The 27,635-nt window shown below is 33.6% G+C and overlaps 1 protein-coding gene across 2 annotated transcripts in view; it reads left to right on the forward strand.

Annotated features, from left to right (window-relative positions):
* The first annotated feature begins 4,088 nt into the window (after positions 1–4,088).
* The window catches only part of LOC129234233 (IQ motif and SEC7 domain-containing protein 1-like), a 684,204-nt gene continuing 660,657 nt past the window's right edge, over positions 4,089–27,635 (forward strand). For both annotated transcript variants that reach the window (XM_054868167.1, XM_054868168.1), the window contains exon 1: positions 4,089–4,413. In XM_054868167.1, the coding sequence (XP_054724142.1) occupies positions 4,217–4,413 (197 nt within the window). In that variant the 5' untranslated portion in view covers positions 4,089–4,216. The remainder of the gene's footprint in view (positions 4,414–27,635) is intronic.

The raw sequence follows: 27,635 nt of genomic DNA on the forward strand, positions 1-27,635 counted from the left end.
TCTGTAAGAAATTCTGCAACTGTATGGCGCTTTAAATATGCATGAAGTGAGAGAAATTATTTTATACTTTTTAGTTCATTTTAAAAACATCGAACTTTAAAACTGTTTATTTCATCAATAATTTTTTACTTTTTAGAAGTGTATGTTTGAAATATTCAATTTAATTTTATATACTTCAATCAGACAATGATTGAGTTGACGATGACGGAGTTCGGTAAATTTATTCAGTCGATAAAATAAGCTTAAGGAATAAACTGCTCCATAAATAATATTGTAACCTTAAAAAAACATGTAGCTTTATTTACATTTCTATATAAAACATATGTTCAATGCAAGTAGAACACATACAGTCTGACCACGAAAAATATGGAAAGGCATCCGGTTTATTGACGGAAATGGACGCATCTATTAGTTTACAGGGGTGGAATTTGGAAATCTCCCCGATCGAAACCAATCATATTTCTGGAACCTTAAAAAAAAGAGAGGTTTAGTGTAATTGATCAGAACCTTCCTGATTTACTAAGAAGTCTCAAGAAGCATTAATATAACTATGGTCAAAGCTAAGACAGGATTGTAAATAAGAACCGAGAACCTCCCTTGCCTGTTATTCTTGCCTTGCAATGCTATAACCATGCAGTGACTTATTCGCTCTTATTGAGAGCTTAGTCAATCTGGACGGTCCGCAACAGAACTAAAGCCGATACACTTATTAAACGCGCTTAGTCAATCTTTAAACCCGTGGCTTAACATATTTTTCATACCAGTGAAAAGTCAGCATTCGTGAAACTTGTAGTAGTTCAGGAATCTTTTTTACAAAGATACTCGTCTTTACGGGGAAATAGATACAAACCTGTAAAATCCCGAGACGTTCCACAGAAATAATCAGTAATGTTTCGAAATTTTTTTACAGTGCAATCGGACCCTGCTTACACGGTTAAAGAATCGTGAATCATACTGTCTTTGTCGACAGGAGTTGATAACCTAGTTTAATCCGGTTAAAGTAGAATCATTGGGAACCTTTCAGCTTTAGCCGTTGTCTTGATAATCCACATTTTAACCGGGAAAACCGAAGAATATCTTCACATAAGTGTTCATTCTCTTCAGATCTTGTGAACTCTTCTCTTATCCAGACAATAAAAAGCAAGATAAGTTAATCTCCACCTGATAAAAGGCGTCTTTAGGTAATATTTATTACATTAGAAGCAGTTAATACTAAAATTTATCAAATATATTTTTAAAAAGGCATGTTATAAATATTTCCAAGAATAACATAACAGTTGAAATATAAATGGTGGATATCTTTTCGGCAATATTTGAGATTCGGCATTCTGCAGAATATAATGCTGTATTCAGATATGGAATATATTTCGGTTGCATGTAAACTACGTGCTCTATTGTTCCGAAAATCATGAGGTCCGTAGATACATTTACCTTTATAGGAAACTTTCCATTCCTTTCAGTATTATGCCTAAACTGTGGAATGGAGGTAGATTGGTGCTACTATCAACCAGCAGAGGTTGAAGTCGAACTGCAGTTTACCAGGGCTTCAAGCTGTCGGAACTGTTTTTCCTAGATGCTCCTAGGAAGAGGAATAATGATATTCTTAGTAATTTGAGAACAAACATCCTCTTTCCAGCATTTAAATAAAATAAAATAAAATAAAAAACAGATTTTTAACAACCAAATATGTTAAGTTAAGAGTAAAACAAATATCGATCATACGTTTCACCATTGGGAGTTGGAATCTATTTCTCTTTGAATATTCCATGATGTCATTTCAATCTCTGAATAGGTTCCTCCGCAGGCGATTTTCAGCAGAATATAAATTCTAAGAGGAAGATGTTTTTTCATGTACTACATGCAGTTCATCCATAACGAAGTTTGGCAGAACTTAAGCAGATGGCGATTGCATTTTCTGAAACTGCCATTCATTTTAGGGATCGGTTCAAACGAAGAAAAAAAAAATAACACAACTATAGTTACTTAGAGCAACGCTATACTCTCTAGTAGCTAAAACTCCATTTAATAATCCACCAACGAAATAGCGAACCCTTCTTCATTCTAAGAATTCTTTTGTTTTTTTGCACGTTAATCTGTACCTTTGATGTTTTTTTCTCATATTAGAGAAGGTTTCAAGCCCCATCAGCCACCTCTCGCTACGTTCATGTTCTATGTATAATTATAGAATGTTATTTGAAACACTTTCAATTGAATAGCATTTTAGAGCAAATGAAATTAGGAATAAAAATGATGAAGCACAAAACTGAAGGTGAATATCCCCTTTTTTTTGTTTAGGTAGTTTACTTTGGATTTAATTTGTGACAAAAGAAGGGTGAGAGTCCAACAGCGCAAATTATTTTCATGCGTAAATAGCCTAAATTCAGTCCGATATGTAAAAAATTACCATCGAATTAAAAAAAGAAGTAAATGGAATTACACAGGGGACAGAGCGTCAGTAGCTGTTCTGACCAGCCTAGAATATCTTTCCTTATGTGGAATTTATGAACTGTGGATCCCTTCTTACGTATGATGCCACGGGAATGATAGCGTAAATGCTCTAGCAAAAAGAAATGCCAATTACCCATTGGAAAATAACAACAACTTAACCTTGCTTAAAAATTACTCAAGAAAAGTTTTAAATCCTTAGACTTCTTCCTCCTGTTCATGAGTGGTACAGTAGAGACGGCCCTGGTGGTGCTCTTGAAACTGGTGGAGACAACACTCTACAATCTCTTCCATCTCCAGACCTGTCAATGGCCACCAGAAGTGCCTTAGATATGAACTGTGTCACAAAGTCGATTCTATCTGCACTTAATGCAACACCGAACAGAGACTTCCCCCAGTCATACACTGGCTTGTCTGGGTCTTGATAAAGCGAACGACTTTCAATGTCCTCTACCAGTTACTGACTTTCTGATGATATCTGACCTCATGGACCTGGTCTAGCCAAGAGCTACACCCGGTAGGATTAGAAACAACAACCGAACAGGAGCTGTGCTCCCAACTAAATTAAACCTTGGTTGCAACACATTAAAATATTGTGGATGAGTGGTCGCCCGATTGGTCACATCAGTGGTATAAATATGTGACCAATTGCCTGTTATGTCACATCAGTGGCAATGAGGTAAGCAGAAAGACGACGTCCTTCCTGCCATTTTATTTTTTAACTCAAACGCAGTGCAGATTTACCAACATGTATCAATTGCGTTTGCCCTCTTGACAAAGGCACCTATATGCAGGGGTGCCCACCTTAGGGGGGGGGGAGGAGCTCATGGCTCAGGCTGCGCCATTGAAATTTTTAGAGGGTTGTTTTGAGGGGTATTTCTCACTTGGGGGATGGGGCTCTTGCGTTTGAGGTATCTTCGCGATATTTGGGGGGAGAGGTGCGCCCTTACTCTTAGGGGGGTGAGCACCCCTGCTATATGTCACATAATGCACCAAAGAGGATTGAAAAGACAAAGTAGGGAAAATAGTTTCGTAGTTTTGCTCAACCTAAGGGGCCCCCAAGAATTTATTACAACGAGCCCTAAGGCTTGTAAGTCCGCCACTGCTCAAATGTCCTCCTACTTTTTGATTTCAATGTTTTAAATTTTGTTTCAATAAACCTTAAGTTTAAATCCATAGACGTCCCCCCCCCCCCAATATTTTTTGTACCAGTAATATAGTTCGAAGAAATTCATTACCCGGCAGCCAATTATATAAAGTGAAAGTGTTTAATACACTTGTGTTCAGATTGATTGAAAGAAAACTTTACCAAAACAATCTATGATTAATGCTCATCGAAAAGCAAATTGATATCAACATTTTTTTATTCGAGCCTGACAGTAAAAAAAGTGACAGTTACTCAAAGCAGGAAGGAAAAAAAAGAACCACCTGCTCAACTCCTTCCTTTTTTTCCTCCTTTCATCTTGATGTAAATATTTTCATATGATAAAGGATTACAGATTGCAAATGACATGCTTGGCGAGGAGAAAAGTTACCCCTGGCGACCGTTCGAATTTCGAACGACAACCCTACGCCATACCATCACAAGCTCGCAAACATCGGCGGACCGTTTGTTAGCAGTATGGCGTCTGCCGTCTCGGTGTTCGAGCGAACTTCGCTTGATCGAAACAGTGTCTCGCTCGTGGTTGTGTGAGTGTTCCAAAGTGTGATGTTCGATTGTGTGTCTCGTTTTATTTCCGAGTAGTCACGCCGATCCTCGAAGATTATCACCATGGCTGAGCCGGGCGACGATTTCAAACGGATAATCGAAGAAAAGGATAAGTTAATCAAGCGGCAGTTCATAAAAATTGAAGAATTGGAAAGTGAACTGGCCGTTCTGAAGGAGGAGCGCGATGCACTCTTGTGTGACGTTAACAAACTTCGCTTCGAGTTGGAAATGAGCGAACTCAAACGACTCAAAGATGTCAGGTGAGTGAAAGTCTTCGTCCTCACTTTTTACATCCATAACTATCACTTTCACTACCCGGCAGAAAATTATTCCGATCACCAGAAATGGCCGGTCGGAATTGACATTGACAGGCATAATCGGAGTGATTTGGCGCATTATTAAATTTTATTCTGCCTTCAGCCTTTCTCCTATGTACTGGGTTTTATAATTGGTGAATAGATGCGTAAAATGCAATGTTTCATTTTGAAATACCGATGACACACCGGTAACTTATTTTATAATAATTTATTCAGCTGTCCAAATCAACTATTACACAACAGTCATAAATTAACGAAAAAGAAAAGGAATCGCTAAATTTAAAATATCTTTTTTTTTGTAACATTTTCTTCATTGCGTGTGTTGGAGGAAGAAAAAACTGTTTCCTAGGAAAATGTAATTTGAAACAAAAGGTTTTCAAGGAGATTTCTCAACGTTTGAAGCATAATTTTGGTTATTTAATAATTGCTTAATATCTTTGAGAAAGAGTGTCAACGCAATTATCATTACTATTTCATCATTTTAAATTTCATCAGAAAAATGTTCATTACTGAAAATTTTTTAACACAATTCCTGAAGACCTTAAAAACACCAAAAATTGATTCCTTGTTTATGTAGAAAAAAACTAATTTGTAGTTTTCTCCCTATCAATGATTTTTTCGGCAGTTTGAAATTCGTTGCACTATTTGTTGCTAAGCTCAATAACATGACAGGCATAAATTAGTACATCAAACGTATTGTCATGTTTATTGTAAACCTTCCAACTCATAGTGACGTATTTTTTATATACTTCATGGGCGTATAGAATTACAGAATTCTAGCCGGTAACAGTGATGTTTGATTGCCTGTTTCTCATGACTTTAATTTTTTAAATGTGAGTTTGAATGGTCTTTTAAATTGTAAATATCTGTAAGTAGCTTTTTCAAACAATTTTTCTATCATCTAAATGGAATGAATTTTCGGAAGTTGTTGAATACAACCTTTTACTGTATTTTGTTCATCATTCCTGTGCATTTAAAAAATTTTATAAAGTATGAATATCAATTGTGTGTAGAATTTGGTATATATTACTGTTATATTTTTTATCGATACATGTTATATATGTTATATTAGCAGAGAATTTACGAATTCTGTACAAGCATCGTTATGTTCATACATGATGTATCCGGAAACAGGCTGTTTAGGGTTAAGAATTTGTTATAAAATGGACTTCACATTAAATATTTATAAGTTAATTGTGCTCAACACTTTGTGAATGATAAAACATATTTATTATTGAATAACTTAAAAGATTCTAATTTATGATAAACTTCAACATTAAACCAATAAGAATTTCTAAATCTTCATATTATAAAGGCCCGGACCGTCATTTACGGAAGTCAGGGGGGCGTTTTGAAAAATCAATGTTTACTTGTAAGTGGGCGTGGTTTTTTGTTTTTTGGTACAATTATGTTGAGTATACTCTTTGCCACTTCCCCACTTCCCTTGAATAATTCGAAATGATGGACACGAGAAAGTTATTTGAAAATTTAGTTCTAATAACTGAAAAGTAATAAAACAGTACAGTGATATAAATAGTAACTAGCAAGCGTTATATCTTTTAACAAGAATTTGCATTCATAATACTACCTACTTTGAATCGCATCGGGTTTAGAGAATTCGTATAATTAATTCATTGAGTTCAAGGAAAACATATAAACATTTCCTATTCATGCATTTTACTTTTACAACTAGCTAAACAATCTAATTACGTTAAATCTTCATCATGGAAGAGTGGATTCAAAGTAATTTGAAACTTATAACTTTCGGATATTTCATTCATTGCAAATTATCTTCGAACGCAAACCTTTTTTCCGCTTGTGCGCGTGCTAATTAACTTCGTTAGCATACTAATTAACATCTAAAATAAACTTAGATTTTACCGATGAACGTTCGCAGCATATGATACGGCGCGCCAATTTAATACATGAAATATTTTTCACTCATCTTTAAGATAGCATTTATTGCTCTAACATTGTATTAAAAGGTAGTTTAATATCTATTGTGAGGGATTTAATCCGTAGATTGGAACCCAACATAAGCTTGGATGATTTTTCATGTTTATGTGGGCGGTTTATTAGCAGTGCATCGAATATTTTGCTCAATCCATTTGCATGGGTGTACATTTTTTCGCATATATTTGCTCTTTATTCCCGGATCTTTAAACTTTGGTTTTTAATTGTAATATATATTTCACTATAAGGAACCATTGTGTATCAACTTCCTAAAAAACATTGTACTTTAAAAATAATGATTTGTACATGTTCCGGGTGTGACTGTACAATAACGCTCGCAAGAAGTACAAATTGTTATTTTTAAAATACAAAAAATATTTTTGGCAAGTTAATACTTTTAGATTGTGATCAACTTTTAACTTGCATTGGAGCCATACGGGACCTTTGTCTTTCAGTTCTTTTCAATTTCGTGTGATTTTATCACATCCTCGACGGAATTCAGGCTATTTACACATTATAAAAAAATTAAAAAAAGTTCAGGGGACTATACCTCCTTTCGCTTCTTTGATTAGAAATTAAATCCTGATTGTGATATATAACGGTTTTTTACATTAAAATATTTTAGAAATAAAAGTGAAAGAATAAAATTTCTGGAAAAAAAGGAAATGTGTACGTAAAAATGTCAAGCCTGTACAAATGAGTTGGGCAATTTACGAAATACATTTTGTGTTTAATTGAGTTAACCTAAATTACTGTTATACTAATGTAAACATTTTTTTTATGTTTCGGGCAAGGATTTTTGATAATTCATAATAAAACCGTCATAAAAATAAATCCAGCTGCAACTAAGGAAAGGAAAATAAAAACTCGACGAAGTGGGTCCCGCCAAAAGTTGTTGTGCAAATCTCCCAGCTGCCACCTCCACTTTATGACCTGGCCGGCTTATTGCAGACGCTCAGTAGGAAGTAAAATCTCCCTTCTGGATGGGACCGAATGCAGGACGTCAAACTGTGTGTGGGGGGGGGTGAAAAGGGGACTTTTCAATCTTCTTAATACAAATAAAGTTTACCTCAAAAAATGTCCGTGTTTATAAGGTATCACACAATAAATAAATATCTTTGCGCTGAAACTAATTAGATAAAAGCAAGGTTAATAAAGCACAAAAATCGCTCCTTGTAACACCAAAAGACGTGTATGCAATAATGTGTAACTGTTGTGCTTCATTAATGTTGCTTTTATCTAGTTATCCTATTTTTGATTTTCAAATTCAACAATATAAATGTAACTAAGTAAAACCCCTCCTAACGGACACTCCTCAAAAGCGGACACCTCTCTTTTGCGGACAATTTTTAATTCCCCGATGCCAAGGCAAATAACATTATTAAACCCCTGTCCTGCGAACACCAGTCTATTGCGGGCAGCAAAAAAAAAAAAAAAAGAAGAGAAAAATTGTCCCGTTAGTGTCCGCATTAGAAGGGTTTTACTGTATTTTTTAACTTGCTAATTTCCTGCATATAATTTTTATTTGCAAAAATGTAAATTTATAAAAACAACGTTTATAACTTGGGATGCATCAAATGCCATATTTTTCCGAAAACAAAATATTAAGGTAAAACTCTGAACGAATGCCGAATATTTGTTTAAAATATTTTAACAATTTTTACCTTTAGTGCCAATTTAAAATAAAATGTTTTGCGAATTCAAAGCAGAAAATGTTTATCAATTTTGTATCTTTCTGTAAAAAGTAAACTCACTTCCATTTAACATTCTGATTATCTGCATTAAGTGTAAATATCAATCTATACTAATAATGTAAAGCTGAAGATTTGTTTGTTTGAACGCGCTAATCTCAGGAATTACTGGTTCGGATTGAAAAATATTTTTTGTGTTGAATAGTCCATTTATTGAGGAAGGCTATAGCCTATATAACATCACGTAATGACTAGTAGGAGTGGAGCAGCAATAAATTGAAATGAAACCAACAATAATCATGATGCATTTTTTGTTGCATCAATAGCTCCAAATTTTGTCTGGAATATTGTTAGATAATGTGGAGGACTTATTATTTTTGCATATTCAGTCGAATTTGCATGTAATTTTACTTTATCTTGAAAAGTTTAGCCTCCGAGTGAGTGGCAACAGCAAAAACATTTATTTATAAGCGACTCGCTTATTTGCTAGATTCTGTCTCCTACTTGCATACCTGCTGGTGGCAGGATGTACGACGTCTATGTTTTTGAATTGTAAATAAAACAATTTTATTTTATACTCAAGTATTTTTCATATGTTCGCGGCCAATCGACCTCGTGACAATAATATTGTTAAATATTGTCTACATGGCTCACGGCGAAAACATGGAAAACAATTTATTCCCTAGGTTAAGAAATAATAACAGCTTTACCGTATTTTGATGTTTTAATTTAGAATTTTACTCTTGCTAAGAATATTATTCTCACAAATGAGATTCTCCCCCCAAGGAAAAAGGAAAAAAAAAAGAAACAGAGTGAAAGAAACAGTAAATCAAGAAACAAAGCAGTTCAAAATACCGTTTTCTATAATATGAAAATATTTACTTTATTAAGGAGGTCCGGGACACATTTTGAAATTTTTTAATTATATACTTTAGAGTTTTGAAATTTTTTGCACTGATTCACCATTTATTTAATAAGCAAAATCATAACATAAATATGAAAAAAAAAAATTTTATTTAAATTTAATTAGTTTTTTTAAAAAAAATGGGGTTGCTTTAAATTGCTATAACTCAAAATATTCTTGATCAATTTTCAATTTTTTTTAAAAATGAGTTACGCACAAATATCTAAGCTTTAATTTTTATTCGGCAATTTAAAAAATATTGATTCAATAAAAAATAAAAAAATATTTGAAGAAAAATTTCGAAAAATTCGAAGATACTTTTTTTTTTTAAAAAAAAATCATAATTTTTTGCAGTAAACGTTTTTTTCAAATTCGCCGAATAAAATTTAAAGTAAACTGTTTGAAAAAGATATGCTCTAAGCTTCATTACTTTATCGGTTCATGACTTATAAGAGTTTGAATGCAAGAAATCGGGAAAAATTGCATCATGGAGATAAACGCGTTTAAAGTTTTAAAGTTAAGTACACATTAGTTAGGTGCATGAAACAAAAATAATAATATCTTTCGTTCTATTTAAAATAGAAACAAGATTCAAACGTCCTCCTAAGCAGGAAAACACGGAGTAATTTTTCACATGATTAAAAAAAAAAAAAGCAAAATTTGACGATTTTTGTGTCCCGGACCTCCTTAATGCAAGCTCTAAGATAACTTATCTTCCCTGTACACCAAAGTATTATTTGCAGATTTTCTCATCGACACTGTTAATGTAGAACACAGAACAGAATTACCGTATTACCATGCATAATACGGCATGCCGCTTAATTCGATGGTCACCAGATTTTTAATAACACTTGCTTGTTCCTTTCCGTCAAGCGAGGTTAGAAAAAAAATAATACTGTAAAAAATATATGTTCAGCTCAAAAATGAACATAAGTTCTATACATATCTTATTGTTTTCATTAACAGTTAAATTTTGTACAAATATTTACTAACAATGTCAATTGTTACTTTAACAAGAAAAATATTGTTTAATAACGAATAATTTTATAAAAATTAAATAAAACTAAGTAAGCAAACAACTAAGGCTAAGCAGTAAGTTACCGCCGCTACACCAGTGCTAAAGAATTTGCCATAGCTATTCAATAAATAAAAATTAAACTTACCTCTCTAAAAGGAACCCAAAATAATTTATTAAAAATTTTTTGGAACAAATCACAGTAACGATGATTGCACCTGAATGGATTACTTTATCGGCATATAATTAAATTCATTAATAATGACCTACCATAAATAACAATCACATATTATATGCAATACACATTTTTTTTGAAAGCAGGTTACTTTTGGGATTTATTAATTTTTTTCCTTACGGGTGGTTTGCTTTCTGAATGGGGAACTTTATTTTCATTCTGTTGCAAAATAAACCTCGAATTATCCGGCATGCTGGTCAACCTCGCTTTTTTCCGGCATGCCGGATAATTCGGGGTAATACGGTAGTATACATTAATAATATCAGTTAGTGGAAATGTTTAAGTAAAAATGAAAACAGGGGCGGCAAATAGGGGGGTCGAGAAGGGGCGGTCGCACCCCCAAATTTTTTGAGAGGAATTGGAAAAAATGAGCAAATTTAATTTACGTAAATCGCAAATCAATGTTCAAGAAAAACCATATTGCTGGTTCTCTGTAATGGTTGATGAAACTCGACACGTTTCCAGACATGAGCAATTGTTTTCCGTTCCTTAATTATTAGAAATGTATCAAGCCTTTACTGGCCTTTTCAGAACAGAAAAAATGAACTGATGTGTGCATCAAATGACTTCCTTTTACTCCAATTTAAAGTCATTTCCCCATTATTAGCAATTTTAATGTGATTCAATTGTTTACTCTCTAAATATCATCAACAGTGGCCAAATTGAAACCAAATTTAAAAAAAAAAATCGCCAAATTTGTCACCAAGTTGGGGACAAAACTTGGCGACCAAAAGACTGGCGATGTATCGCCAAGTGTCCGACAAATTATAACACCACTTCAGTTTACATCGAAATTAACTATGATTTCCCCTCAAAAAGGGGCAAAAGACACCCTTAGAAACATCCGAATGCAACCAAAAGGGAAGGTGCACAACTGGGCCCCACTAGGAGTCTACGTACCAAATTGCAACTTTCTAGGACATACCGTTTTTAAGTTATGCGAGATACATACGCACGTACACACATACGCACATACCTACGGACGTCAAGAGAAAACTTGTTGTAATTAACTCGGGGGTCGTCAAAATGGATATTTCGGGTGTCTATAGGTTCCTATGCATATATCCACGTGCGGTCGGGTCGAAAAAGAAACTCAACATTCATTCGGGGGTGAGAAAAATGGAAATTAAGGCTGATTTTTGAGTGAAATTATTTTCGCGAATACAATACTTCCTTTTTTGTAAAAGGAAATGGTTAATTTTAACTAATGACGTAATTTCCTCATATAGGCTAAATATCTCGTTCTTGTGTGTTCTGTGTAATGATGGTTATGTGTGGCCCGTGCAGTGGTATCGCTGAATGATTTTCACAGGAAAATGCCTTGGTATTTCACATTCATTGTTACGATCACATTTTAAGTGTGTCTATTTAATGTGTGTTCATCACTTTCTTCTTCTAAAAACACATTTCAGCTCCTCAATGCATAGTACGCTTTCATAGATACTCTTTAAAAATACATTCTATTTTTGAAAAACATATCTCACATCAACAAATATCTGTTCTGGGGACTTTTTAACTATACAATCTCCCCCCCCCCATATCATGTTTATTTGCTGTTAGACAATATGTGTTTTGCTCCATACTGAGGTAATTCAAATTTAAGAAACTCGACCCCCCAAATGAAATCCTGAAATGCCGCCCTTGAATGAAGATATAGTTTTATTCGTCGCATGAGTATATGTCCACACGTATATATAAAAGCATGTAACACGTTTAAAAAAAATGAATAAATTCTATTTAAAATCTCCAATTTGCAAAAAAAAAAAAAGTTAGCTATTTACAAAAATTATATTTTACTCAAAATTGATGGCTGATTGATGATTTTGCTAATTTAGATAAAATTTTGGTGTTCTGAACAAAAGTAAAAGTTTTTTGTAAATTTATGTTTGAAAGAAAAAAAAACACATGAATTGCACACATCTTTTATGGCTTCATCATTTTTATGTTTTCTAAAAAAAATGTAGCTATTAATTCGAAAAAATTCAATTTTTCCATTTTTCCCAATTTTTTCCGAAAAACCTGGAAAAAACTGATTTTTTCGCCTCCTCAAAATTTCCGGAAATTTTACATCTCTAGGTATACCTAATGGATAATGTACACAGCCTTAAGCAGTTTTTGGATAATGTACAGCTTTTGGCGTTGTATTTCCAATACATTATGATCCTACCACATACAGTGTTTTGATGTAAACAGTTAATGAACTAACATCTATGTTGATAAGATTTTGTTGGACATCCTTGGCCACTAGAAGATAACGAAATTTTGCAATCTTTATTTATAGTAAATATTTACTACTTTTAAAGATAAGTTACAACATCTCTGTTCTTTTACAAGGTGACGAGGTTCCTGATGTCCCTCACTTTTTAATATGTAGCATTTACTATACCATTTAAGAAAAAAGCCACGACTTTCTCCATCTTTTAATGTCCGAATTTAGTGGTCTATTGAACTACCAACTTGCTTAGTTCTCTTCTTTTGAACATCATCGTAATTACGTACGTTTTTTTTTTTTAAACGAATTTTTTGAAAGCGTTACTATATTTCAAGTTCTATCATTCTTGTCAATTTTGTAAATAACCAGAAATTTGTTAAATGTTTTTATTAAAAAAGTTTTATGCGGGGGAAAAGGTGGCACATGTGAGCATGGGGCACATGTGAACATGGTATGTTTTTCTAGGATCACGTCAAGCAAGAATTCTTAAAAAATTCTTAAGTAATGGCGTTACCAGCCTTACTTTTTAATCAAATTTTCAGAGCGAGGAGTCAGTTTATGTTCCTGTGGTGGTACTTTCATCACTGTCTTCTTCGTGTAAAAACATATTTTAAACTAATTAAGAAGCTAAATTTGATTATTGCAAACCATTATATGAATATTCATGTAAATTTATGGCAATTAATTTTTGTAATTAAATTAATAATTCTTTAATTTTGAAAATTAGTTCTAAGGTAGATGACGGGGCACTTGTGAACACAACATAATAGGGGAACATTTTTTATATCCTCTCCACAATACAAATATTAGTATAGGCTTACTAAAAGTGTTAAAAGAGGTGTAAAGATTTATAATTATTATTTTTCTGCAATCAGTTTGTAAATTTATTGTTAATTATTATTGCATATATGTTAGTCATCTCTGAATGAAAAATGACTAAATAAATAAATGAACGATATAATTACGTACATAACACATCATTAAGGTTTTGAGGTTGGCCAGTCAGCCATGCGAAGCTTTAAAAGAAATACATTTCATCAGCATTGTTTAGGTGCAAAGGATTTTTTTTTTAAATTAAATTCAAAATAACAGTTATTCTCAATAGATGATGGAATTGTTGTTTTAAATTATCAGCATTGTTTAGGTGCAAAGGATTTTTTTAAAATTAAATTCAAAATAACAGTGATTCTCAATAGATGATGGAATTGTTGTTTTAAATTATAAATACTCTCATACGTATTTCAATGACGATAACCTATTACTGTTACTACTCACTGTAATCAAGCTTATTAAAAATGTGCACTACGCACTTGCAATCCCTCAAAAGACAAATAGAAAAGGAACAGGAGAAAAAAAAAGTGTCTCCGGCTTTTTTGGTTGTCCGTTGTTCTGGGACATCTCTTTTCCGGAGACCAATTGCGAGAGACAATTGGCTCTTTTATGGCACTGCTCCCATCCCGGTAATGATCTTCTGTTACGAATTACGCATCTGGGGCCCCGTAGTGAATTGAAATAGGTTTTACCGCCACAGTTCCTCACAATGGTGTCTCTGCGGAGACATTGTGCTCGGCCTTGACCTCCGTCATAGAACACTGAGACGTTCGGCACGCTACAGATGAGACACTAGTGGGCCGCAACTGATAGGAAGATTGAATTCGATATCAATTCCGATTGAACTCGATATCAATGCTCTCGATTGAACGAATGAAAGAGACGAAAATGCAGTCTATACGTTTTTTAGAACGATATTCCAATTACAGCAACATTCTCTATGCTTCTATTACAGCACGGGCTGCAGAGTAAGGTGGTTCAAAAATACATGTGAAAAAAAGGTTTCTCCTAGATAACAGGATACCTCTCAATATTTTTAGACTTGTGGATGGTAATATGCTGGAAGATTTTTGGCGTTCTATTTCAACTGAACCAGGGTGCTCAACTCCTCCCCCAAACTTCAAGCGTATAGGGAGGGGGGTTAAAAAATATGTTGAACTGAAAAAACAATGCCACATATTATAATATACACACGTAACATGCATATACATTGGAATAAAGTAATTATTTACAAAAAAAAAAAAAAAAACCTGGGGAAATTAAATGTTTCTATTTTTGCGACATTTTTCATGTTACGGCTAATATTAAATTAAGGGGTCATTGAGCACTTTCTTAAAACTTGAGTAAGAAGCTTTTACAGCATAATAAATCTAATAGTCTAAAAAAATAGGGGGTGCCCTGGACTCGAGATGAAAAAAGTTTTTTTGAACTACACTACTGCAAAGTCGGAGTCAGAGTCGTTGAATCGGATTGATTTTGCTGTAAAAGTGTTCGAGGTTTGAAAATTTCAGGAGTCTGAGTCTGTCTTCTGAGTCTGCAGCTCTGACTCAGCTCATGATTCGGAGTTGTGGAGTCGAATTGATTTTGGGGTAAAGGAGTGGGAGTCGGTCATTTCCTTTTGACTACGCTGTATCGATTACAACGACCGACATGTCCATTTACAATTCATTGATGGAGGGTTATTTTAGAGTCATTCCATATAAAATCAACAAATTTTCAGAAACTTCCGTGCCACACCATTTTAGATTTTAATGAAATTTTGTTGGTAATATGTACCAACATCATGTACTCCAAAACTGTTTGTTTTATTTCTTGAAAAATTTTTTTTCCACAGATATAGCCCTTTCTTTGCTTCGCGGATGAGTAAATTTTGCCTTTTTTGACCTTTCTTCTGGGAACTGTAGTGAATTTATTTATATTAGTAGAAAACTAAAATACGACTTATTGTAAAGCTAAAAGAATCAACTTTTGTTTGTGCACAATAAAAAACGATTTAAGTTACATCCAACTAGAACATTTTCAAGGTCAAAACGCGGTTAAAAACTTGCTGTTTTGGTTATTTTGGGCATGAAAATAACAACGAAGGACTTTCAAAAACAGGCTAATTTTTTTTTCTGTTGTACGTAGGTATACATAGTAGAAGCAGAAGAAAAATTAAGCTACAACTAATAGTCCTTCATTATGAAAAAATTGCTTAAACTTGAGAAAAAATGAAAAATGTACTTTTTCACCCTCCAAAAAAGCCCGGTAGGTAAGGGGATAAAAATCTAAAAATGCTATGGTAAGAAGCCGTCACATTGTCCTTTAAAACAAAACAAAAACTGTCTTGTTATTCCAAGGCTAGAAGAAATATAAGCATTTCAAAACTGAAAGTTTTTCTGCCCTTTTTTTTTGCACGTTGGAGCATTATGAGTATTAAATGAATCTGCTTTGTGAAATTTGTTTATTTAAAAAAAAACAAAATTGCCCTCAGCTAGCAGACGATATTTTTTCATTGAACTGATACAGTGGAACTCGATGTAATTAGACACAAAACCGATTTGAATCAAACCTAATAACCACTTCATTCAGTACTTGAACTCACAGATGAAGATATAAAATTATTTTCAATCAGAACAAGATGCAGTGACGTAGAGAATGTTTGTACTTTTCATAGGGAAAAGCTTTTGAACAGATATTTTTATATTTATGAAAAATCTTGCTCCGATCCCTGCAATATCCACTCAAAACCTATTAAAAAATCCCTAAGACAAATATCAATTGAATTTTCAATGTGCAATTCTAAACTGAAACTAATTCCAGAAAAAACGTTATGTTCAAGATGTTTAGACAAAATTAGAACCTCTAAACAAGACACAGATAGTAACATTGAAAATGAGTGCTTAGGCAATTTTGAACCGAAACCTGCTCTCGTCAAAGAAGTAAACGAAGCATGCATAGCCCTTAACATTTCTCCAGTAAGTGCAAAGAAACGTTCAGTTGAAGAAAGGGATTCAATTTTAAAGAAGAAAGTTAGTAAAGTAGCTAAATCTGCAGCTAAAAAACTAAGTAAAGTTTTTGTCTTGAATATTTCTGCTGACAATGAGAATTTCTCACAAAACTTGCATTGTAATTTAGCTATGAGTATGAACAACTAATTCACAAGCCAAAAGAAAAAATGAAAGTTGCATTTTCTACACAAGAAAAAGTAAACATTTTAAGTTTAGTTCCTAGTAGTTGGAGTATTGATGAAATCCAGAGGGAATCTCAATCTAAACTGTACATCAATTTTACGAAAATGAGGAAAACAGTAGAATTATGGCCGGACAAAGAGACTGCATATCAGTCAGAAAACCTGACGGAGAAAAAGTTAATGTCCAAAAAAGGGTTATTTTATGCAACCTTAAAGAGCTTTATAGAGCTTTCAAAGAAAAATATCCCCTTATAAAGATAGGGTTTTTAAAAGTTGCAGATCGAAGACCTAAATTCAGTATTCTAGCCGGAGCATCTGGAACTCATTCTGTATGTGTATGCATCATCCACCAGAATGTAAAACTAATGCTCTCGGCCTTGAAATCAGACATAAACTACAAGTATCTCCTTACTTGTATGGTCTGCAACACTGATAAAGAGTCTTGTATCCTTGCAAAGTGTAGCGAATATCCAGGAACTGATAAGTTACTTGAAATGTTAAAGAAACTTAAAGTTCATCATTTCATAGCAAAAAAAAAAAAAAAAAAAACACAGAATTCCTGAACTTAAAGAAGAAAGATCTGCAATAGAAAGAGTGCATATTAATGGGGGATTTTTATGAAAATTTTTCTTTCACTATACGAGATGAAGTACAATCATATCATTGGTCAAGCAACCAAGCAACAGTTAATCCCTTTATTTTATACTTTAAAGAAAATGAAGAATTGAAAAACCGTTGCTTTTGCGTAATTAGTGACTCATTAGAACATAGTACTGTAGCTCTTCACGCTTTCCAGAAATTAATAATTGAAAATTTTAAGGCATACTTTCCTGATCTGAGGAGAATAATTTATTTTTCTGATGGGTCAGCTGTCCAGTATAAGAACAAGAAAAATTTCATAAACTTGTGTCACCACCAGCAGGATTTTGGAATGAAAGCTGAGTGGCATTTTTTCGCCACATGCCATGAAAAGGGACCATGTGACGGTATTGGTGGGGCTGTTAAAAGGATTGTGAGAGAAGCTAGTCTTCAAATAGCATTAGAAAACCAAACTAAAAATCCGCTAGATATGTTAGAGTGCTGCTCAAAAAATATCAAAAATATTGAATTTTTATTTTTTTCAAAGCAAAATATTGAAGACACTAAACATCAATTGCAGGCAAGGTTTGAACTTGCAATTCCTGTCCCACAAACAAGAACATTGTACAGTTTTGTTTCTGTCAGCCTCAGGATTTTTCATGTCCGTTTGACATCTCTGTCAGAAGAATTCAAGGCTGTTACTGTCAACAAAAAAAAATCCAATAAAACGCTAGACACAAAACTGTAAACACTAAGTAAAAACTAAAAGCAATTTTTGTGTAAAATTATATAGTGTAAGAATATTTACTTAAACCCGAACGTTATTTATTATAACAGAATTTTATTTCACTATATTTCAGTTAAATTTACCTCGATTGTGTTTCATTTGGTAACTAGTATGTTTTTTTAATTTTTTTAAACATTGTATCAAATAGCATGCAAAGGGCCGTTTTGTATTATTTCAAAAGTTTATATCTGCTTTTCACCAAGAAATAAAAGGATAGTTTCTGTTTTGTTTTAAAGGGACAATGTAAAAACTTAGCGATGTAAAATTTTATCAATTGGTTATTTGATTTATTTTAATTACGTTTTGTGTCTAATTCTATCGATTTCTACCATAGACTAATAATAAGAGTAGACCGAGCTTTCTCATTCTTGTTGATAAAGAAAATTGGTTCATAGATGTATCATGTGACTAGTGGAAGGGCTTGGCGAAGACTTTGGCAGCATGGTTGCTAGATGGCAGTATTATCTATAGTTTGGCACTCGACATGTATTTTAAGACAATGTGTTTTCATTAAAAAAACTTCCAGGTGCAGAGATTGAACTGTTTTTCTTTTAGTTATGCATCATTTCGACATTAGTAATAGTTTTTGATCAGTTTTCGGTAACTTTTATTTCATTTGGAGCTGTCAGCGTTGGCGTGAACGAAATGGCGTAAACGTTTTGCGTTAACGCAAAAATGTACTAATCGGTATCTTAAATTGAAACTGTAGGTAAAAATCTTACCGTTTGCTGATTCTTCTTGGTCGCTTGCATCTTTTATTGCTTAGAGAGTTATTGAAATTGACTAAAGAAAATGCACAATGCTATCTAAACGAAAAACTCACTATATTAACAAAATATTTACAACTTAGAATAACAAATTTACAAATCAGACTCCATAAAAGATCATTCTTCCGTGTCCCATCAATTATATTTATTTTATTTCGCGCTGGCGTTGATCGTCTGCTGCGATTAACGCCCACTGTTGCTAGGATATCCACCAGTCACATGGTTTGGTTTATGAGCAGCAAAAGGGTTGCCATAGCTCGGTCTACTCTTATTATTAGTCTATGATTTCTACTGTAGCAGTTTATTGGAAAATGTCGTCTGCTAGCTGAGGGCAATTTTGTTTTTTTAAAAATAAACAAATTTGCCAAAGAGATTCATTTAATGTAAATAATATTCCAACTGGTGCAAAAAAAAAAAAAAAAAAAAAAAAAAAAAAAAAAAAAACCTAAATGTTTTAGTTTTCAAACGTTTGTATCTCCTCTATGCCTTGGAATAACAAGACAGTTTTTGTTTTGTTTTAAAAGACAATGTGACGGCTTCTTACCATAGCATTTTTAGATTTTTATCCCCTTACCTACCGGGCTTTTTTGGAGGGTGAAAAAGTACATTTTTCATTTTTTTCTCAAGTTTAAGCAATTTTTTCATATTGAAAGACTATCAGTAGTAGCTTAATTTTTCTTTTGCTTCTACTATGTATACCTAACTGCAACAGGAAAAAAAATTAGCCTGTTACTGAAAGTCCTTTGTTGTTATTTTCATGTCCAAAATAACCAAATAAGCAGTTTTTTGACCGTATTTCGACCTTGAATGTTTTCTAGTTAAGTTTAACTTAAATAGTTTTTTGTTATGCACAAACAAAAGTTCATTCTTTTAGCTTTACAATAAGCCGTATTTGATCTTTCGACTAATGTAAATAAATCCACTACAGCTTCCAGAAGAAAGAGTCAAAAAAGGCAAATTTTACGCATCCGTGAAGCAAACAAAGGGCTATATCTCAGAGAAAATTTTTTTTCAAGAAATAAAACAAATTGTTTTGGAGTGCATGATGTTGGAACATATAACCAACCAAATTTCATCAAAATCAAAAATGGTGCGGCACGGCCCATTTGTTGATTTAATATGGAATGACCCTTTAACCCTTAACTTGAGTGGGGAATTTTTTTATTATTTCTGTTTCGTAAGTGGTGAGATGGGCTGTACGTAATATGTAACCCTATAGCCCTGATGTAACCCAGGGTTCACCAATCCTGGCCTAGCCCGAAAAAGCCCGCCGGTTTTATTTCGGGTGGATCCAGTTGAAGAAACCCACTATCTCGGAAAAAGTTTTTTTTTTTTTTTTTTTCAGTATTTACTGCAAATTGAAAACTTTTACTTCAGAAATAAACTAAATATGTTTTGTAACTATATTGATCAGTACTAAGTCCAGAAATTGCCATCTTTCTTTTTGGGCTATTCATTAAGCATAACGGTGCGTAAGTAGGTACCCAACCTGCGGTCCGCGGGCCACATGTGGCCTGTGAAGCTGATTCATGTAGCTCATGGTTACTTGAAAATTACGTATCGAAAACTAGGTTCTGGAAACTTCCAAACCAATCAATCATTTTCATTCGGTATTAGGAAAACTTTTCTATGTCATCTATAGTAAAAAAAAACATTTTAACTCTGTAATGCGTTTTCACCCGAGAGAGTAATCTAAATATGAGGTGCGGCCCTCCGAGCACTGACTGAGATCATTCAAAAATATTTCTGCCGAATGAAATGAATTTTTTAAATCGTATAATTTGTTGTAAAGCAATGCCACACGAATGCTTAATTTGTGAAATTTATAAAGTTTAGTCTGCCTTGAATTTCATGCTGTTTCGGAGGCAGGGAAATTTTATTTGCTTCTCCTTAAAGAAATTTATTTTGGTTGAATTTGAAAATATATATGTTTTGTTTTCTAAAGTGCTTTTAAAAGCTTTCAAGAAATTACTATGTTGCATTTCAACTGTAGCATAAATGTTTTTCTTTTATGTAAAGCTTTGAACTAAATGCTTTCAAATAAATGGTTGTTTTCGATAAAAACTCCGATTCCGTAGAACAAAACCAACAGCTATTGTTGGAGTCTTCATTATTTTTGAGATAAAGATTTTTTTTTTCTAGCAAACAAATTCCCGTTTCCTAAGCTCGATTTGTGTTCTCTCTCTCTTTATAGCTAAAGCGATAAACTACTGGCGAGAGATAGGTAGATTATAGGTGTTCGGCTGGAAATGGCCTCCTGTTTCCAAAGAACACGAAGAGAATTCAATCTCCTAGAAGGAGAAACACACCCAAGTGGAGTGCTCTTTCTAAAAAAGAGAGCGGGCCTTTTTAAGGGTGGCTTTTCAATTGACTCCTCCCAGTTGGAAGAGGAACTTGTGAGAAACCGGCTTCCTCTTTGTCAACTGAGGTCGAAGGAGGGAGCCGGGTCAAGGGTGATTAGGATCCCCCCCTCCCATGTGGAGGGTGGAATTTGGATGGTTATATATATCTTTCCAACATTTTTCAGTGTTGATTTGAAGATGGTATCCCTTCAGGTGGAGTTATTGGGTGATGGGACTTGGTTTTTCTCTTCCGTAACAGCTCTGATTTTTTTTTTGCTTTTAGCTGACAGAAATAAGATTGGTATCGCAGCAGGGAACCGAGATATCACTGACATGCCTTTTATCGTTTTCTTTTTAGCGTCTTGAGTTGAGAAAGTAGTCTTTGTTGTTTTGATATGAGACTATTTTTATTGCCATCAGGTCGAACATGTTACTGGACATCATGGTAGAATGTTTTATGTGTGTTATACTTAATAAACTGAAAAGTTACCTCAATGTATTCCACAAGTCTAAAAGTGAAATGTTTATAGAACTTTGATTTGATTAAATATCTGTTGTTGTTAGGTTTTTTTTTTTTTTTTTTGAAATTTTTATTTTTGCCATTGGGCTTATTGTTGTTGCTTATCCTCATGATCTGACGCAAGTCAGATCAACTCCAATAGGCTATTGGCTGCCAAAAAAAATCAATGATTAGTAGGGGATCAGTTGTTGATTCCACCTTTGAAAGTCCCATACATCCCAGAATTTGCTCTGGAATGGCTGGATGGTGACAGCATTTTTTACAATTGGGGTAGATTTTTCTGTCACCCTCAAAAGAGAGACACTTAAGAGGGGTCACTTGTGACTCTTGCGAGTGTCGTTTGGAAGACACGGTCACATTTAACTTCTAAAAGTTTACCAGGAGTTGTTCTGGTGTACCATTACTGCACATGTGGAATGCGCCAATGCAAATTCAATTTGGATTTCTCGTTTAAATTAAGTTCTTCGTTTAGTACGTGTGGAGGTAGAGGCCGTTTTGTACTCGCTATCCTCTTTGGCCAATTTATCTGCTATCTCATTGCCGGGAATATTTACATGGGAAGGTATCCACTGTAGGTGGACGTCGTGGTTCGGAAAGATTTTTAGATTGAGCAGAATAGAGTTACTGGTTTGATCATCTGCAGAGGACCAGCCGTTCAGAAGTGCTCTGTGGGCTTGACTTACACATATGAGTTTTTACACTTGGTTGCAGTTACAATTTTTTTTCTTAATTAAGTTCTGCTTCTGCGCTTAATACATAATGATGGAGGAAGATGTTTCAATAATTGAAAATCTATCACAGTTGCCAAACTTTGTACAAAATTTGTTAAATTCTGGCAAAATTGACATCGCAAAGGTACATAAACATTAACAACTAGTATTGAGGTTGCGAAAGAAATTTGACGACTGTTGAAAAATTGCGTTTTTAAAAGTATATTTTTACTTATGTGAGTGGTATGTAGTTGTAAAATGTTAAACATTTAAGCTTGCTATTATGAAAAAAAAAAGTAGATGTACGTGCACGTTAACATTTTTACATATGAAATTGAAGCAAAAATATTTTACTGTATAAGCAGTATTTCATCTGAGCTTCTTTTGTGTTTTCAATGGTTTTCCAAAAATACTGCAACTAAATCCTCTTAGAAAAATCTCTTTGGATGGCGCTCTACGCTTGATATATTTTGATTTCAATATCTTGCTGTATTTCACAAAATGAAAAGAACGTTCTTTCTCCCAAAGAACGATTACCTTCGAAGCTTTCCAGGATCTTTTCGAAAGTTTATAAAAAGTGTGCTGAACTCGGTGGCCGAGTTGAACATGAAATAGTTTATTCAGTATTTCAATACTCATGTTTTTCTTTGTTATTGATCCCACTTAGCTATGTTTTAAGCTTGAACCATGAACCTCAAGTTGGTTTTTGGTACAAAATGATATCTTTGGAAATGATAACTTTTCAACATCGGAAATACTTTTAATTGTTTTTTTAAAACTAGGAATACAACGAATGTTACTGTATCAATAATCCTTATATATTATTTCTGTAGCCTGTTTTTGGTTTCTACGCCAAATTTCCCTCAATTCTTGATCGATTTCTTTGATTTACGGCTTATTTTGTAGCTTATGGTGCTGGCTACTGACGAAAAATAGACCCAAGGTCTGAAAAGTGTTTCTTTTAGCCGAAAAACCTGTTTTAAAGAACCAGAATAAGGTTTTCGGTCAAACTTATAATTTAAATTTGCGCTGTGACCGACAGAGCTGAGTAGCTTGATCGGCAGAGCGTTCTCTTCGTAAACAGAAGATTACGTGTTCGGGCCCGCGTCCGAACAATCTGCAACAAAAAAATTAAGAGAAATATCGCGCATTACATGAACACTGAATTAAATGAATAACAACTATGAGGGAATAGAATAAATGAGCAGGAAATGCTCCTTGCTGATATGAAAGCATTCGGTGATTTTGTGCTAAATTACTTCGAAATTGCACGTGTTTTTTTTTTTTTTTTTTTTTGAAGCTTTGGCTCCGGAAAGAAAATTAAGCATAATGTAAGCGAAAATATAAGTAACAGGTTTAAGATTTCAGACTACAATAGAATTGTTTTTTGTTCAGAAAAAAAATAATAAATCGTACATTGAAATATATACTCTTCTAATGAGTTTTTGACTCTTTGTACAAATAAATAAAATACTACCTCAATTTGAAGGGTAAAATATATATATTTTTTTCTTTCTGCTAAAAAACAAATAGCTTATCATATTTTTACTACATTCGAAAGCATAGTTCAATTTATTTTGTATTTTAACCGTGCTGTTAAATGATGAACACGTGTTGTCATCTAAGTTATAACGGTTTAAGCAGCCTGCGATAACAAATTGTAAAAATTTTCAAAAATAAAAAGATTTTTCTTCAATATCTTATCTTATATATTAATCCCCTCTCATTTTAAAACTTATCATGCTGTCCAATGACGAAAAAAAGACTTACGGTCGAAAATTCAAGTTTTCGAAATCGCCCCTTGCTGTTTCAAAACCTTGATGCTGCCTGTAGTTCTTATGCATTTTTTAAAGCAAAGTTCTAATGCAGTTTTCCATTTTTTACGTCGCTTTCGGCAAAAAAAAAAAAAAGCCTTTGCGTGTGTTCATATTTTAATAAAGCTTAACAGCACTGGACTTAGTTGTTCGGTTTAATTGATAAGTTTTTTTTCGGTAGAGCGTTCGGCTATAAACTATCTGAACTTCGGGCAAGCTTGGGCTGCCCGACATAATATAAAATTTATATTACTATTACGCATTACATGTACTCATAACATACACAAGTAATAAAATAAATGCAGTGGGAATGTTACTTAGTGTTTCGACTCCTTTATGCAGGCTAGAGTTATCATTCGGATAAGTTGATTGTTAATCGAAGGGTGTTCTTCCTTTTTCTAAGCTTTGACTACATCCAGACCACTCAGCATAATGTAAGCATAAAAAAGTATTAGATTTACCTAAAGGAAATCTTTTTTGGGAAGAAAAACATTTTTATTTTATGCTGAAATGTAGATGTTTCTAATAGCAGTGTTCGACCTTTTGTACAAATGAAAAAATACTACGCCGATTAAAACTACGAGTTTCACCCAGTAAACCTTTAATTTTTTATTCAAGCGAATACGATATAATTATCAACTTCATTAAAATTATTATCAACTTCTTTAGCAAGAAATCATTTTCTACTCCTCTGCTGTCTGCTGAAAAAAAAACACATTTTGTCTACGTTCGAAAAATTACACTTATAAAACGGACTCAGTTGAACTGGTTTTGGCTTTGAATTTTAAGTGTTCGATTAAAAGCGAAACATGTGCGGGCATTTAAGCCGTAACGGTTAAAGTAACCTTCTATGTGAAATAGTTCAATATTCAAAGATAAAAACACTTATTTTCAATCTAATTTATTACTTCTCTAGAATGTTTGTTTCAATCGCTACGTGAGATCTTCGTCATACTTTAATCAAATTCCATGCTTTACGAATAATTTTAAATCGTATCATGCTGGTTAATGACAAAACATAGAAGCATGATCTTATTATTATTTTTTTGGCAAAAAGCTTTTTTGCTGTTTTTTACTACGCATTCCTTCAATGAATAACTTTCGAAAAGGAAGGCGCAATTGCTAGGTTTGTTGGGGTGTCGGGCTGTTAATCAGAGTGGAGCCAATTCGAATCCGTGCCAATAAATATCTCTTTAATGTTTCTTTTTTTCCCGCCAGATGCTCACATGGGCAGGACTCTATTTGCCACAACCTGTTTTTTCACATGCACAATTATTGCTTACTCAGCCACAATTTTAATGATATTTATGTTTGAATTGAAAATATGTACGACCAAAAGATGAGCGATGATCAAATTATCACAACGTTGTATTTAACGAGGTTTTGTTACTGATGTCTTTAAATTACATGCCTTCTCTTTTGCGCTTACTTTTTTTCGGTTCTTCTTCATAATGTTCTTCCTTTGACATTTTTAAAGAGCGAAATGCCTTATGAAACGATTCGAAGCACAGTGCGGAGTTCCGCACGGGTCGACTAGTTGATATTACTTTGGAACTAGTTTTTATCATAGCTAAAAATACTTTAGTGATTACAGCTGCAATTCCGAATATAAATGAAAATACAACCGAAATAAAAATGTGAAAAATTATTTCTAGTTTGTCCAGTACATGTAGCAGTAATAGTGTAAGGTTGGTACTTACACTGGACGAGACCAGAGGAAACTCTGGTGGAGGTCCGCAGCGGTTATTTTGTACGACCAATATTCACCGAAATATGAAACGCAGCGCTTTGTGACTTACACCACTTTTCACTCGCCGTCAATGACACCTTTTGGGGGAAAATATAGTAGTTAATAAGTGTTTAAGATTAGATGTGTGCATAGAGTGGTTTTTCAAATTATGCGAGGTTTTGTAGTGTGAATTTGCGTATCACGTCATGACATTTACATTTATTTTTGAATAGCAATGAAAAATATAAATACCTTGTTTCTCTTACTTTGACGACCTGTCATTCTTCTGAAAGAGCGATAAGTTCCAATCTCATCTTCTCTATGGTCCCTTAAAACTGGAATATCTCCTTGAGTTTTGGTCGCACAAATGTCAAGTTTTTTGTGTTAGTAATAGTTTTCAGTGGGTATTATTTCTCTAAATATTAGTTGAGGGACCTAGGGTCCGTATAAAAAGTTAAATTTCGTATTTTTTGACTCATTTTTATTTTTACTTCAAACTTTTAATATCTTAACTCTGCATCTGATTTTGAACATTTTTGCAATTGGAATTATACATCTAGGACAAACGGTTGCGAAAATAAAAGGTATATTGCAGGTTAAAACGAAGCACCCTGTATACATGGACGTCCATATGCAAAGTTGCAAGGGGGGATTGGGGCTCAAATATTTTCTCCGTGGTTTAGCTGGATATTTTCCCCGTGGAAACTGATTTCAGGACAGATTAGCGTCATTAAAATGTGACATTTTTAATAACTTATTCATTAATGGCTGGAAAAGAAATGTTTTTACATTTTTGCAAAGAAAAAAGTACTAAAAGCAAGGAAGTTCTAATTTCAAAGGGGGGGGGGGAGTCGAGCCCCCCTTGCCCCCTATATGGGCGCCCTTGCCTGTATGTATATATATATATATATATATATATATATATATATATATATATATATATATATATATATATATATATATATATATATATATATGTGTGTGTGTGTGTGTTCTTATTACAATTGAACAATTCTGTGTTTAAAATACTGTTTAAAAGCAACTAGAAACTATTTAAAACGTAAACAACCACAATTGAAAAGTCATCATAATAGTTGACTGTATATTGACAACAAAATAAATAGGCCTGCCATCTAATCAGACTCTCTGGAAAAGTAACTTTTCGTCAGATTCTCCATCGCTCAGCATTAAGCACATTGGAAGATTTTCTTTATTGGAAGAGGGAAGATAATCGCATTCCTTTTAAAAGCAACTAAACGATTCAATGTTTAAAAATCAACAAGAAAAGTTTTTACAACATAAATAGCCATAATAATAACAATTAAAAAATCATCATAACAGAGAACTATACGTATGACAAGAAAATAAATAGGCTCAGAATCTAATCATATTCTCTCGTGTACAGTCCCAAGTAACTTTTCGTCAGTGTCTCCATCGCTCAGCATTAAGCACATTTGGAAGATTTTCTTTATTGGAAGAGGAAGATAACTGCATTCCTTTTAAAAGCAACTAAACGATTCAATGTTTAAAAATCAACAAGAAAAGTTTTTACAACATAAATAGCCATAATAATGACAATTAAAAAGTCATCATAATAGAGAGCTATCCGTATGATAGCAAAATAAATAGGCTCAGAATCTAATCATATTCTCTCGTGTACAGTCCCAAGTAACTTTTCGTCAGTGTCTCCATCGCTCAGCATTAAGCACATTGGGAGATTTTCTTTATTGGAAGAGGAAGATAATTGACATTGGTTTTATGTCGCTCATTGATAGAAATAAGAGATAGCGAGGAGACAGATGACTGGGTCTCCGAGAATAAAGGCTGATTGAGTGGTTTTCCGTCATGTTCTCGTTTGCTTAGAATCGCTCTTTCTCGCTCGGTTTGGAACTCTTCTCCGTCTT

This window comes from Uloborus diversus, chromosome 1 (genome assembly GCF_026930045.1).
Source record: "Uloborus diversus isolate 005 chromosome 1, Udiv.v.3.1, whole genome shotgun sequence".
Lineage (NCBI taxonomy): Eukaryota > Metazoa > Arthropoda > Arachnida > Araneae > Uloboridae > Uloborus > Uloborus diversus.